Source organism: Cuculus canorus, chromosome 9, assembly GCF_017976375.1.
Source record: "Cuculus canorus isolate bCucCan1 chromosome 9, bCucCan1.pri, whole genome shotgun sequence".
Lineage (NCBI taxonomy): Eukaryota > Metazoa > Chordata > Aves > Cuculiformes > Cuculidae > Cuculus > Cuculus canorus.
Genome location: NC_071409.1, coordinates 16,127,434 through 16,140,931, shown reverse-complemented (window position 1 = coordinate 16,140,931; position 13,498 = coordinate 16,127,434). Strand labels below are relative to the sequence as shown.

The window sequence follows — 13,498 nt, the reverse complement described above, 5'->3', positions numbered from 1 at the left end:
ATGTGGGATTGTGTTTGGAGGACGGGTGGAATTTTAGATAGGCATGTTGCCTGAGGAATGTGCCCTAGTGTTTTGCTATTATGTTACAATCCAGATAACTCTGAATTCATTTCCCTTATTCTTTCAGCTGTTTTTCCAAGATCATAATGCAGCAGAAAAATGAAAAGCCATAGAAGACATTTGCTTTGGAAAAGAAGTCAGTTGCTGGCCCAGTCTAGAAGATGGACCACTGGATCTGGGGAGCTTGGGAAATACTGCTTCCAAAAGCAATTTTTCCTAGCTAAGAAGGAAAGACGGAGCACTCAGCTAATTGTGAGCTTAAATCACAACAAACTGTACAGAACACTGCAGTGCAGAAGGACGGCACTTGAGCTCCAAAGCAGGTGGGCTCCTGATGTGCCTCTAAATGCAGAAACTTATCAAAAACCTGCTGTTGAACCATACAGCTTTCCTTACGAAACTACTGAGAGCAAAAAGGTCCTGTCCCTATCACAAAGCTGAAAGCCTGTCTGGAGAAGCAGTAAGAAAACTCGACAATGAATCCTTTCAGAATGAAGATGCTTGAATGAAGAATTTGAAACTGTTGCTATACTTGATAGCATTTCTGGCAATATCCGTTATGCCTCATGTGGTACACTGGATGGTGCTGCCTTACCTGTAAAGAAAGGTGGTTTTGTACATAGTGAGGGGAGAGCAATAATGGTGAGGGCAACACAGTCCTTGTAGTTTTAAACAACTTTAAAAGGAAATGCTGTTGCAAAGGGAGTGGAATGGAACTTGTGGCCCCTTGACAACTATAAAGAGGTCCAAATTTAACCATCATACTGTAAAAAAGAGATCTTTATTTATGATGCATAAGAAACTTTCTGTGTTTAGGCTTCGGTATAGAATTATAAAATCCCCAAAACTTCGAGCAAGAGGCAAAACCTGCAAATTGAGAAAAATCAAGCCAAGGTGGGTGGAGAAAGTTACAAGGGACCATCCAGAGACGCTCCAGCGGGATTTTGAAAGGGGATTGTGTAGTTGGCTTTCCTACTGGAAATCTAAAAGAAACCGTTTTTGGAACCGATACAGTTTATCAGATATGAACAGTAATACACCCAAATCTTTAGGTGAGGAGAACAAAATATGTGCACCTGAGATCTGCCATATGCAGGATGCCTTACTGTGTGCTGAGCCGTGTTCTGAGGAGCCCGAATCCGAAGGACAGGATGGCAGTGCAGATGTTATCCTGCCAGAACAGCAGGCTACAGCCTCTCCAGAGACGGAGACCTTGCACCAGGTGGATACCAACAGGGCTCTGGCAGAGGATCATTGCTCTGACATTTTCATCTCCGTGACGGAAAAAGAAATTGCCATTTCAGAACAAGATTATGCAGAATCTAATGAAGTTGTGGGTGTAGATGGAATGACACTGCTGCAGTCCTCCTTGCAGGATTCGGATGTCAATGATAATTTTGCAAATGGACCTTTATCCGTGGAGCTGGCACAAAATGAGGACAGCTCTAGCCAAATGGAAGTAGAGGACTCCTTAAACCTAGACTTTTTTAGTGCAAAGTTACTAGATCACCCTTACTGTAAAAGTCCTCTCGAGGAGCCTTCACCAGAAAGCACAGGGCTAAAATCAGGAACTCAAAAGGGAGGCAGAAGGAACAGTCAGAAAGCTTCCCAAGTGGCTGATGAGCAGTTGGCAACGTGGCTTTGTGGTATACCTTTTACATATCTTAGGGCTTCCAGGAGTTCCCAAAACCTGATGAATGCATTATGGAGTTTACATATTGTGTTAATTCCTTTATTAAAATGTTTTCTTATTGTGAATTGTAAAGGGTGCTTAGCATAACACTTAATGAAATGAGAGCTGCATGAAGGAAGGACAAACAAGTGCTTATGTGACAAGCTATTTTTGAGGGACTGCTCAATGGTGCCTCTGTTGCTTTTGTTTTAGAGAATACAATGTAATTTAGCTGGAATCTCTGTGGAAAATTGTAGATAGGCATTTAAAATGTCTTTTATTATGTAGTTTCAGAAGATGTTATGGGGTTAAAACTTCCAATTTGTTAAATGGTTGGCAATTATTACTCACAACTTGTTTTTTGAAAATCATTAGTGTTGTAAATACTTCCTTCCAGCCTTATCCTCTCTTCTCTCGCTCTGTCTTAGACTGAAATGCATCACTTGGTGAATCTCAGGTTTAAATAGCCATATGTTGTTCCCTGTCACTTAGTTTTCTCTATGATTGTTCATAAAGTAGGCTTAATGAATCTTATTAGACTATATTTTTAAAAAAGGCAAGACTGGTCTTAGCAAAGGTTCAGCAAAAAGGCTTTGGCGTATTTTTGCTCAGTGCTGAGCGTGCAATATTTAGTCTCTCTAAAGAGGAACGTGGTAAAAATAGCAAGTGGTGTCTTATTTATGTATAGCAGCATACTATGCACATAGTAAGGAATGGTAAGCTGACATTTGCCACCTTGTACAATTAATATAATGCTCAAGTTCAGTGGTAGTGTGATAACGGAAGGCTTACTTTGCAGAAACTGGTTTCATAGATTCCCATAGGCCTGAAGCTGGTGTCAACCGGTGTTAAAGGGATTGTTTCAAGTTTAATGTGCTCTGATTTTTCTGCTCACAGTTTTATACTTCAGTTTTGCAATTGATTCTCTAAAGCAAGATGTGGAGAAGAAGGCATTGAACCTCAAAAGATAATTTAGGTTTCCATATCCCCAAGTTAGTGCCAGGTGTGTTTCTCTACAACTGGCTTTATCAGATCCAGCAAGGACCATGTGCTGTGTTAGAAACTGAAGGAAACTGGTGCCACAGTGAATAGACTACTCTATACAATGGAGTTTTTAAGTTTATTCAGCAGAAAATGAGACCTAATTCTTCTGTAACAGTCAAGAGCCAAGATTGTATCAGGGTGGCAAAGATTAAAGTTCTGTGCAGTCATGTTCTTGTTCATGGAGGGCTGAATAACTTAAAAAAATAAAATAAAGCTAAAGACAGACAGTAAATGCAAACTTTCCCACACTTCACAATTTTAAGAGGATTCTTACACATTCATTCTTCTGAATGAAAGTAGGTGGGACCAGTTTCCATTTTCTTCAGACCTGAGGGTTCCTCTCTGAAGATTGAGGCCAAGTCTATGCTATGTGCACACTCATAATGACAGTATAGCGCTACTGAGTTTTCTCAGCTGAAAAGCTGTAAAAATTAATTTTAATTTGGATATAACTATGTATGGAAGTGCTAGTCTGTTTAGGGATGGTGTTAGTTATTAACTGCACCCTGCAAGATACTGCTAACCTGGCAAGGGTTGCTAGAGTAGATCCATGAAGGAGATGTTAGTATTATGGATGTTCTTGGGTTTTTAATTTCTCTGCAGCAGCCGAACTTGGATGTTAAATGCAATATTTAGTGCCTTCTTATGTGCTATTAGGTGTCAAACAGAGCCCCATGGTATATCCTGTTCATGATGAGTGTCTGATCTTGCACTAGATCTGAGCTTTTGTATTTTCCCCGAGTTACACAGCTACACTTGCCCAAGCGAGGTCAGAGTCTAGCTAGAGGTCTCTTGGAGTTCTGGTACTTTTAGTTGTAACTACAAGAACAATCTTTCATGTGTGTGTATGAATAAAAACCTTTTAAAAACTTAATATGTTAGAAGAAGGTACACTTGCATCTGTGTACATCTATCTAGACTTGTAGCCAGAGTGAGATATATCCTCTCTGTCACAATCTACTGAGATATAAGGGATAAAAGTTGTTAGGCAAGCATGCAGCAGAGTCTCCAGGAAGGGTATTTTCCTATGAAAAGTTCTTCCTTGTTTTCTGATCGCACTCTTTGATCCTCCCTTCCTTCTGTCGCACATCCAGGTGTTCTTCTTGCTACATCTTCGATGCTTTTCTCATCTGTTTGTGCTTTGTTCTTCATCTTTCTGTTTTCTTTCCCACCCCCCTCCTTACTGCTGTTCTTCTGGCACTTTCTTTCTATCAGATGTTTCTTCTGTCTTGCTTCTTCCCATCCTGATCTTTGGTTTTGTGCCTTTTCCATGGACTCTGATGTCAGATCCAGCTTCCTGTACACAGAACACGTGTTTTCTGCTGCGTTTGAAAATTCATTTTGAGAAAGCTGGACAGCTTGGTCTTTTTTCTCTTTTTCACTAGCAAGTGTTGACATCCTGTTTTCCATTCTCTTTCATTCTCAAAGTGGTTTGGATGCTTGGGTGGGATTTATGTCTCCACTGTTCTACTCAGTCTTGTGTCTGAGAAAAAAAAAAGTGTATTTCCTAGGGTCTTTAATTCCCCCAGCATTCATCTCTTAATTATTTTTCTAGTTAATATCTTGTGTTTCTGGTGTTATGGTTGTCCAGTGCCTTCCCAGGCAATGGCAGGATGACATGGCTGTCCATGGCACCTTAAATGCCATCGCTCAGACACCAGGGTAAATGAGTTAAATTTGTGGTGAGTCTGTCTGGTCTCTCTCTCTCCCTTTGCTCTGGTGGGAGCAGAGAAGCTGAGCAGACTGCAAACGATCTGCCCACTAGAGCTGCTTGCATTTGAGGCGAGTAATTCTGCTTACTGTAAGGACAGGATACTGGATTTTCAATGAAAATTGTTGTGGAGACTGATGGCTTTTTGTGTTGCAGTAAAGTTATGTAAGATGCTAATTGAAATGAGCAGTGGGATGGATTCTCCTCATAGCACTGGTGTAATTAGTTTGATTTGCATGCATGTGTATATGGGAAGAATGGGGCCTGGTCTTTCCCTGTAAAGCTGAGGAATCAGATTGCTGCTTTTTAATATTTGTCCTTCTTTCCCTGCTTTTATTTAATGTTGCCAATTTGAGCTTAGTTTTATATACTTGTTATGCATGGTTTTGGTTGGGTGCAGAATGATTGCTGCTCCTACATGAAAGAAATGACTGCTTTGCTGGACTGGTGAACCTGGAGTGTTTTTTACATGTTTGCACTTTCATTTTTCTGGTATATTTAAAGGATTCCTAGATGAAGTTATGAAGAAATATGGCAGTTTAGTTCCACTATGTGAAAAAGATGTCATGGGAAGATTAAAAGAAGTCTTTAATGAAGATTTCTCCCATAGGTGTGTAGCAGTATCAAATTCTAGACTTTGTAAAGAAGTTGCTTGCATTGCTAATGCACGCTCCATGTCTGACACCTAACAGAACAGAAGTCTTATCTTATTTGATAAGACCTTGACTGATATTTTTTTTTCTCTACCTTTTCAATCCTTTTTTTAGAAAACCTTTTATCACCAGGGAAATCATGAAGTATCGGGAAAAACATCCAAAAAACTCCACTTGCAATTTCCGTGTCTTCTATAATAAGCACATGCTAGATATGGATGATTTAGCTACACTGGAAGGCCAGAACTGGCTGAACGACCAGGTCAGAGATGCTTGGTGTCTGTGTGTTTCCTTACCCCTTTTTAGCTCATTTATATTAGGTTATCAGTTGTTTACCTTCTGCTGCGTTATAGGTGGACTGTCATTGCTTTACGCTTGAGAAGAAATGGTGAGCAGCTTTTACAATGGCAGGTGCAATAGTAATGGTTGCAAGTCTGGAAGACAGGAGGTGTCACGACTAAACTGTTTCTTTTTGAAGACATTATGTACTATTTTGAGAAAATACTGGCTGCCCTTATAGGTTTTAGCATCTCCTCCCACCCCCAAGCTCAAGCAGATTACAAGAACAACAGAGTGAAGCAGCAGACTGTGGCTCACAGCCAAAAAACAGGAAAGCTGCAGTGCCCAGGGCATGCACCGGTAGCTTAAATTGAATTAAACTGCCTTCCAGATTGAGGCAGACTTCAAGCAGCCAGTTACAGTCTCTCCCTGGGCCAGCCACTGTGATTTCCAGAGTGCTCGTCCTTCAGACTACCGCAAAATGTTACTATAATCGCTCACCTCCTTATTGCTATTTGAAGTGTGCTGGGTCCTGCATTTTATGGAAACTTGTGAATTTGAGTTTTACAAGATTATTCTGTACATATTCAAATATTTACTGACTCTTGCAGATAATTAACATGTACGGTGAACTCATAATGGATGCAGTCCCTGAAAAGGTGAGTTTTCTTGTTATTATGAAAATGTACATAATGAAAGATTGAGAGGAAAGGATGAAGTATTGACTATTTCAGATACAGAATCAAGATTTAGCTCAGTGATGTTCTGAGTGGTTCCATTATGATTTGTTGCTGTATGCTGCTCAAATTTTCTTCCTTTCCTGTGCTAAAATGCAGTTTTCAGTGCTGTTGCTCTTGTTTCAGGAACTTACTGGATTAGCTCTGCAGGTGGTCTTTGTGATAGCCCAGTGTTACTGATGTACCTGTAGAAGACATGAGTCCTGTTTTCACCTACTCCGCTCTTCTTTTCCCCCAGAAGTTTGTTTCTAGTTTATCTGGTTCTGAAGTGCTTTATCCATGCCCCTGCCAGTTTGGTGTTTCAGCTGAAATTTTTGATGAAGATGGATTTCTGCTGAGATGACAAGCCATGAATGGCAGCATCTGAACCATGCACATGTGCTGTGTGTGCACTCACCCGCCCGCCCACCTCGCAGCTGTGGGGGCCACGACAGCTCAAACTGCATCAGCTGCCTGCCTGGTGAACGTGGATTGATGCAGAGCTGCTTGGTTCCTTAGCAGTATTGACTGTATGGGACTCTCTGGCTTGTGCACCCTCCCCAGAATGCTTACTGCTTTCCAACTGCACTGTCTGACTGTTGGTGGCAGTTGAGAAAAAGAAAGGAAAAAAAAAATAATCAAGAAAACAACCTCTCCCCTTCTGAGACTAAATTTGCAGCAGTGGCAATTATAAAAAGCCATCTGTTTACTAGTAGAGCTGAACAATTTTCAGGTGAGACGACAAAGGAAGAACCAAACAAAGCCATTTTTAGATGAGCTCTGCAGAACGTAACTCTTAAAATCTTCAGGCTCAGAAGAAAGAGTGTTGTTGCTTTGATCGGTGCTGATGGTGATTCTTCATTAGTATTCTCCGTACTTCCCGAGTGTGTGCTGGGGTTGTGCTATTGGAGATTGTATCTGTTTGCTTGTGTCTGCTTTTTCTTCGTAGTGCATAATTGAAATCCTCCTGGGAGGTTTTGTGCTGGTACCTCAGAATGTGGTTTTGAAGTCTGTTGGCATAGCTAATGGGTGTTAGACTGTGTTTTCAGATGCTGAATTTTCTAACTTTTTTTTTTCAAGTAATAACTCTAGCCTTCTACCACTGCTACACTAGCAGAATTATTAAAAACAGATGTTGTAGATTTCCATTTGTATTAATCTGTTCCTGTAATTGCGAGAAGCTAAGCACAGGGAATAATAGTGTTAACCTGGAGCGAAATATTTTTTTTAAACATAATATGATGTTTTCTGCCATAAATGTAGGGTTTTAGTTACAAAATGGATGCATAACTTAAAAATGCTTTTAAATAGCAGAATACGGGTTTTGTCTGGAGCTGGTCATAGTAGTGGAATACAAATGACCGTGTTGTTGGATTAAATCTCATAACTGTTTTGATTAATTTTTTTTTTTTTTTTTGAGTCTTGGAGCTTCCAGCGACTGAAAACAGAAGTTACTCCCTTCTCTTCTGTCTCCACTTTGCCAGTCTAGTGTGCTCCTCCTTAATCCTTGTAAAGAACAAAAAAAGTTTTAACTCCTTATCCTGGTGTTTTTCTCCTAAATCTGTCCTCAAGAAAAAATTAAACATGATATGCTTAGAGATAAAAAAGTGTAAATATGAATGCTACAGTGGCTCACATCGCCTCTTTTAGGGAAGTGAGGCTCACTTTATTTGCCTGCTGAAGAACAGCAATAGTGTAGGCTTCCCAAATGTTTGTCTCTGCCAGGGTTCTGTTTCTAAACCTGCATTACATGTTGTTTCATTATAAATTATTTTATATAAATTATGCTGGGAGAAGGGGAATGACTGTGCATGAAAATTCCTATGCTCATTTCTCCTCTCTCTGTTTTTTAGGTTCATTTCTTTAACAGCTTTTTTCATAGACAGCTCGTAACCAAAGGATATAATGGGGTGAAACGATGGACTAAAAAGGTATCCTTTAACTCCGTGTTGTCTGTGCTCTGGTTTCTTTGTGCTGGGTTGAATCACTGAGTTGAATCTGGGTTACAATGTGTTGTGTTACCTGCAGAGGATAGGTTTGTAGAGGAGCTGTAAGAGTGAGGAGAGGTTAGTAAAAATAGTAGTGTGGCACCATTCGAGTCAGTATGGTTATGTTGTAAAAACGTACTTTGAATGGCTTCATCTTCGGTGGTAGGTTATCTCTTTGTATATGTTTGTGCAAGATGTTAATTTAGCTCCAAGAAATGTCTCTTATTGCTCCTGATGGTGCAGGTACACCTGCAGTAATCTACAGGCGAGCAGACTAATTCTGCTTCTTCCTTTTATCACAAACTGGGATTGTTCAATAAAGCCCAATTGTTGCAGGTACTGGGGAGCAGAAATTAGAGAGCAATACCTAGCATGCCAAACTGTTGTTTGTGTGATAAGAACAGAATTCGCCTTGCTTTCCACCCTATACCAGATCATGAGTTATGATATTTCCTAAGGTAGCTAATGCAAAGAGCAGTGCTGCCCTTTTTTTTGTGAATTTTTGTCCTTTCTAATATGGGAGATGAGGCAAGACTAATGAAGGACCATGCTTGAATGTATGATCTTTCTGCAGAAGCACTTAAATAGCACACACGTGAAATGCTAGAGATGAACTCATTATCCAAATATAAAATCTATTCATATAATTTATTAAAATCTCCTTAAAGAGAGACTGAATGTTGGTGCTTAATATTCCCAGATTCTTTTGAAATGTTCTTTTTCTCCAGCAATCCAAGTTTTGCAAAAACCCCAAAAGTGAAAGCAGATTCTGAAAGCAGGGCCTGTATTCATATTGCTGCTGAGGAGGGACCAGATGAGAACAGGACAGCTGTTTAGACATTTAGACGTCAATTCCTGAAGAATCTCTAAAGCAAGGATGAGAACTAAGCAGTTTCCATTGGAAGGATTCGGTAGACAGCTTTGTCCTGCAATATGCAATTAAGGGAAACTTGTTTCTGCTTTTTAAATGCACCTGAGTATTGTACCAGGTTTCATAAATGTGCTGTCTCTGGGATACAGGAGGCCAGAGCCTAGAAGGACATGCCCTGCATCTAGCTGCCATGGTTTCAAAGCTCCTCTTTGTGTCTGTCCCTCTGGCCTCTAAGAGTTTGGCACTCCTGCTCTGATCCACTGTCATGTCAGCTAGCTGATTTGGCAGCATCTCTGGGAAGTGAATCTAAGTTGCCACCATTTTTTCTGTACATCAGGTCTTAACCAAAGGCACTTCCAGGTTTAGACTGCCTGTGTCCACTCTTCTGCTACACTTTTGTGTGCCTTCGGCAATCTCACAGCTACGGTCACATCAAGACCCTTGTGTTTAGCTTGGCTCTGCTGTTGCTGGACACCACAGAAGGTGTAGCTCATTTATTCTATTCCAGTTTTCCTTTGTGGGCTCAGCTTGCTGCTGGCTGGCATCTCTTTGCTTCTCCTCTCTGAGAACGATGGATCGTTGTGTAGCAAGTGTGCTGTAATCTGGTCAGGAAGCGGTTTCTGCAGGTGGAAGCAGGAATTGTCGATGCTTGTGACAATCGAAGTATTGTTGTGAGCAAGTCTTGGCTGATAACTGCTGTGAATGTTCAGACCTTTTTGTGCCTTTAGCTTTTCACTGTTACTTAAAAAATACACTGTTCTCTACTACAAATGGCCTGCCTTTACCAGTAGTGCAGCAATTATGTACTGTTCAAATGGCACAAGGCTTGAAAAAAAAAAAAGCAGCAGAGAAGTCTTCCCACAGGATGAGTCCATTTAATTCAGTCTTCTATTTCTGCTTATTTTCTGTGCCACCAAAACCCCAGCAATTAGACAACTGTTCCAAGAGGAGCTAGGAGAAGGAAGATCATATAAGGCCCTGGCTTGACTGGCTTCCAAAAGCATAAGGGCTCATCTGCCACACAGGCACTGGGGGTGTTGTGTCTGATCTACTTGTTCTGTACTAAGACCTTCTCCCTTGTTTGCTTGCCTGTGACCACAGTACATCTGCTACAAAGTTAAGTTCAAATAAGGATGAATCTGCTCTGCTTTCCCCCTCCACCCCCGGCTCCTTTCCTTGGCTCACCAAAGCATCAGGCACTGCTTCTCTGCTTTCCTCTGACAACTCTGTGTTATGGCAGAGGGAGTAAAATTGCACCAGTTTGCTGGGTTTTGGGGAGTGTCTGTAATCACAACTGCTTCATTTGTCACCTATCCATGATGCAGCTGTGACAGAAGTCAGTGGTGTTCATACTGCAGGAGTGTCATTACTGAAGATACGTAGCTAACCCAAATTGAAGCTTGATTGTATTACCATTGTTACTTAAGAAATCCCACCTCAATGCAGATGTTAAAGTGTGATGTGAGCAGGCTTTTACCACAGATACAGTGTTGACGAACTGTACAGTGCTCCTTAGCACTCTGGGCTGTAACTGTATTTTTGTGCCTGCTACTAAGTTGTGTACAAGATAAACCAGAAGAATCTGTTGGAAGAGTGAAGAATAAAAAAGAATACTTCATTTAGGGGGTATCAGAGAGGAGGCTTAGATACAATTAATGTCTTGCTTTGGTGCGTTCTGTGGAATCATCTTTAATGCTTGTTGTTCTTCTTGACAGGTGGACTTGTTCAAAAAGACTCTCTTGTTAATTCCTATTCACTTGGAAGTCCACTGGTCCCTCATTACTGTGAACATCCCCAATCGAATTATTTCGTTTTATGATTCCCAAGGCATTCATTTTAAGTTTTGTGTAGAGGTAAGAGTGACAGCTCTGTCTGCAAAGTTTAAACTGTTTTCTTCAACACACCAACCCCCCTTTTTCTGTTTAGCTTTAAACTTTAAATGCAGTATATCAGTTGTTGTCCTGCCGTGTATGAAATGAGAATTGGCTTGTCCTGCTGAGGAGTCTGAAGCACAGACCTCAAGGGTCACATCAGAGCTGGGAGTTGAGGTTAGACTGCCTGTTGCCTAATTAGCCTGACCATGTAATCAGCATACCTTTTGTGGCTCTGTCTTTTCACTCAGGCAGAAAGCAGGGACTCAAAGCCAACTACCATAGGGAAGCAGAGTATCAAGGAGCAGAGTAAACACAGTTCTTTAAACTGCTGAGGGACTTGTGTTTATGAAATGATAAATTGTGGTCCTTTCTGGGGGAGGTTGCCTGGGTGAGAGAAGAGGACTGAAGATGCTGTAGTGTTGCCCAGTAGGGTTTGTGTGTTCCTGTGCTAATAACAGCATGTTGCCTTTTTCCTCCTATATGCATTGGTGTGGGGTGTGTACCTGCAATTATAACCCGGCAACCTTTCGAAGCCGCAAGCTGAATGCTGGAGTTAAATTATCAGTCTTCCTGGTAAAAAGCAGCCAGGAAATTTTTGCTGGGACCAGCAAATTGTAATGACCCTGTTACAAAAGCTAATTTTGTCAACTTAATTGCTTGCTTGATGCACCAGGCCTCTACTTTTAACTGTGTGTAGTTGCTGGTTTCCACAAGAATAGTAATTATTGTACCCAGGAGGGTTCCCAGCTAGAAGTTCTGAATGAAGATACTGGTTTCCTGCTGGCATTTGTTGAGGATGAAGCTAATGTTTGTTCTGGGAGATGGAGACCTCATGCTCTCCAGCTTCTGAACTTGCAGCCTAAACCAGGGTGTCCCACCCAGCAGCCCCTACAGCCTCTCCTGCAGTCTTCCACAGTAGTCTCCCATCCTGCTCCAGGCAAGGCATTTGCATTTAAATGTCTCACAAACTTGAGACATTTTTAATCTTGCCCTTTGTAGGAGAAGGGGGGCCAATACCCAGAACTCCACTATGATCCTGATCCACCCGATGGTAAATGTTAGTGTGCTGGAGTGTGTTTAAATTGTGCTATAAACCACCAGCCTGTTTACAGAGAAGTAGAAGGATTTGCTTAACCCAAGACCATAGGCTCATTTATCATGCTTCCCTCTCTTCACTTGTGTCAGACTATTTTTTCCCGTGTGTCACTAAAACTCTCCCTGGAGCTTTGTTGATTATCTGCAGAACTCGAAGTGTTTTGTATTGAGATTCAGGCAGGAAAATGCTATCATATTGAATGTAAGGTCCTTGGTGTCATCCAGAAACCAGGAGAGAACATATGCCAGACTGCACAGTGTGTCTCTGCATGTTTGAGAGCACTCTGACTCTGTATGACTGCTATAGCTACTCTAGTATTAAGAATACCAGTGTACAGTGAGGCTGAGGGGTCTTAAAGCTCCCCTTCATAGACCAAAATGACCCTTGATGGTAGAAGGCAGAGTACCCACCAGAGTTCATATCTTTACCTCTAGATTGGAACTCAGCTCCTAATTGTTAGTGCTCACCTGAAATTTGCTCTCATTGTCAAAAGGATGCCAGCGGAGATCTCAATGTGTCATGTTCTTTAGCTGGTAAATAATATTATTCCTTTTTTTTTATCTTTCCTTTTTAAAGAACATTCAAAAGTATTTGCTGACTGAAGCAAAAGAGAAGAATCACCCTGAGTTTCTTCAGGGTTGGCAGACTGCTGTGACAAAGGTAAATAGCAGCACTTCAAGCCCAGGAGTGTGACTTTTTTGGCAATTTTAGGAGGCTGCTTCTAAACCCCTGTATTTGTACAAGCAGTTAATTGTTTTATGCTGACCACACAGAGGGTGCTGGGAGCAAAACAGGTGGTTACACATGGGACTTACAGCTCTGCTGCTCATCCAGCTTCAATCAGGTCTTTAATATTTTCTGCAAGTGACTTGGTGGTCTGAGCTTAATCTCTGGTCAATTAAATCTGTGCAGCAAAATGCGTAGCCGGTACCCGTGTTGGCACAAGGTCAAGGACTGAATGAGCTGGAGACTCAGCTTCCTTGCTTTCCTGAAAGGACTCTTTTGAACTATGCCAAATGGATGGGATTTAGTGAGAGAGGGAACAGGGTAATGCTGCTACTGCTTATATTCTATATTTTCTATGGATAGATGGCTTTGGTCTCCAGAGCTGTTTGTGGCACATTACGTTTGATCACAAGTAAACAAAGCCTGGCAACAATGAAAGGGAATAACTTCTGTGTAGTGTAAATGAGGGAATATGTGAATTGCATAGCCATCTCATAATGGCTCCAAAGATATAAAACAGGTCATTGCACACTAGACACACTCCCAGCAGCTCCCTCCTTGCACACGATTATTTTTAGATGCTGTTACAATGATGAAATGATTCTTCTCTGCACTCCTGCACACTCTGTGCGATCAGTTTGTCCTGTATTCTGTGAGGCAGAAGATTTGGGAGTTATTGAAAAGTAATTACTTTTCTTCTTCTAGTGCCAGAGACGTAGCAGCATTAGTGAGTGGGACTTTTTAGCTTTGTATTTGAAAGATAACATTTGAGGTTGCCTTGCTCAGTACCACCACCTGACAAGGTACT

General features: G+C 41.2%; 1 protein-coding gene across 2 annotated transcripts in view; it reads left to right on the top strand.

The window, feature by feature from the left end:
- Positions 1-240: 240 nt before the first annotated feature.
- SENP5 (SUMO specific peptidase 5) overlaps positions 241-13,498 on the top strand; it is a 36,818-nt gene continuing 23,560 nt past the window's right edge. For both annotated transcript variants that reach the window (XM_009559266.2, XM_054074170.1), the window contains exons 1-7: positions 241-1,706; positions 4,992-5,097; positions 5,255-5,402; positions 6,031-6,078; positions 7,989-8,066; positions 10,710-10,847; positions 12,541-12,624. In XM_009559266.2, coding sequence (XP_009557561.2) covers positions 749-1,706; positions 4,992-5,097; positions 5,255-5,402; positions 6,031-6,078; positions 7,989-8,066; positions 10,710-10,847; positions 12,541-12,624 — 1,560 coding nt within the window. In that variant the 5' untranslated portion in view covers positions 241-748. The remainder of the gene's footprint in view (positions 1,707-4,991; positions 5,098-5,254; positions 5,403-6,030; positions 6,079-7,988; positions 8,067-10,709; positions 10,848-12,540; positions 12,625-13,498) is intronic.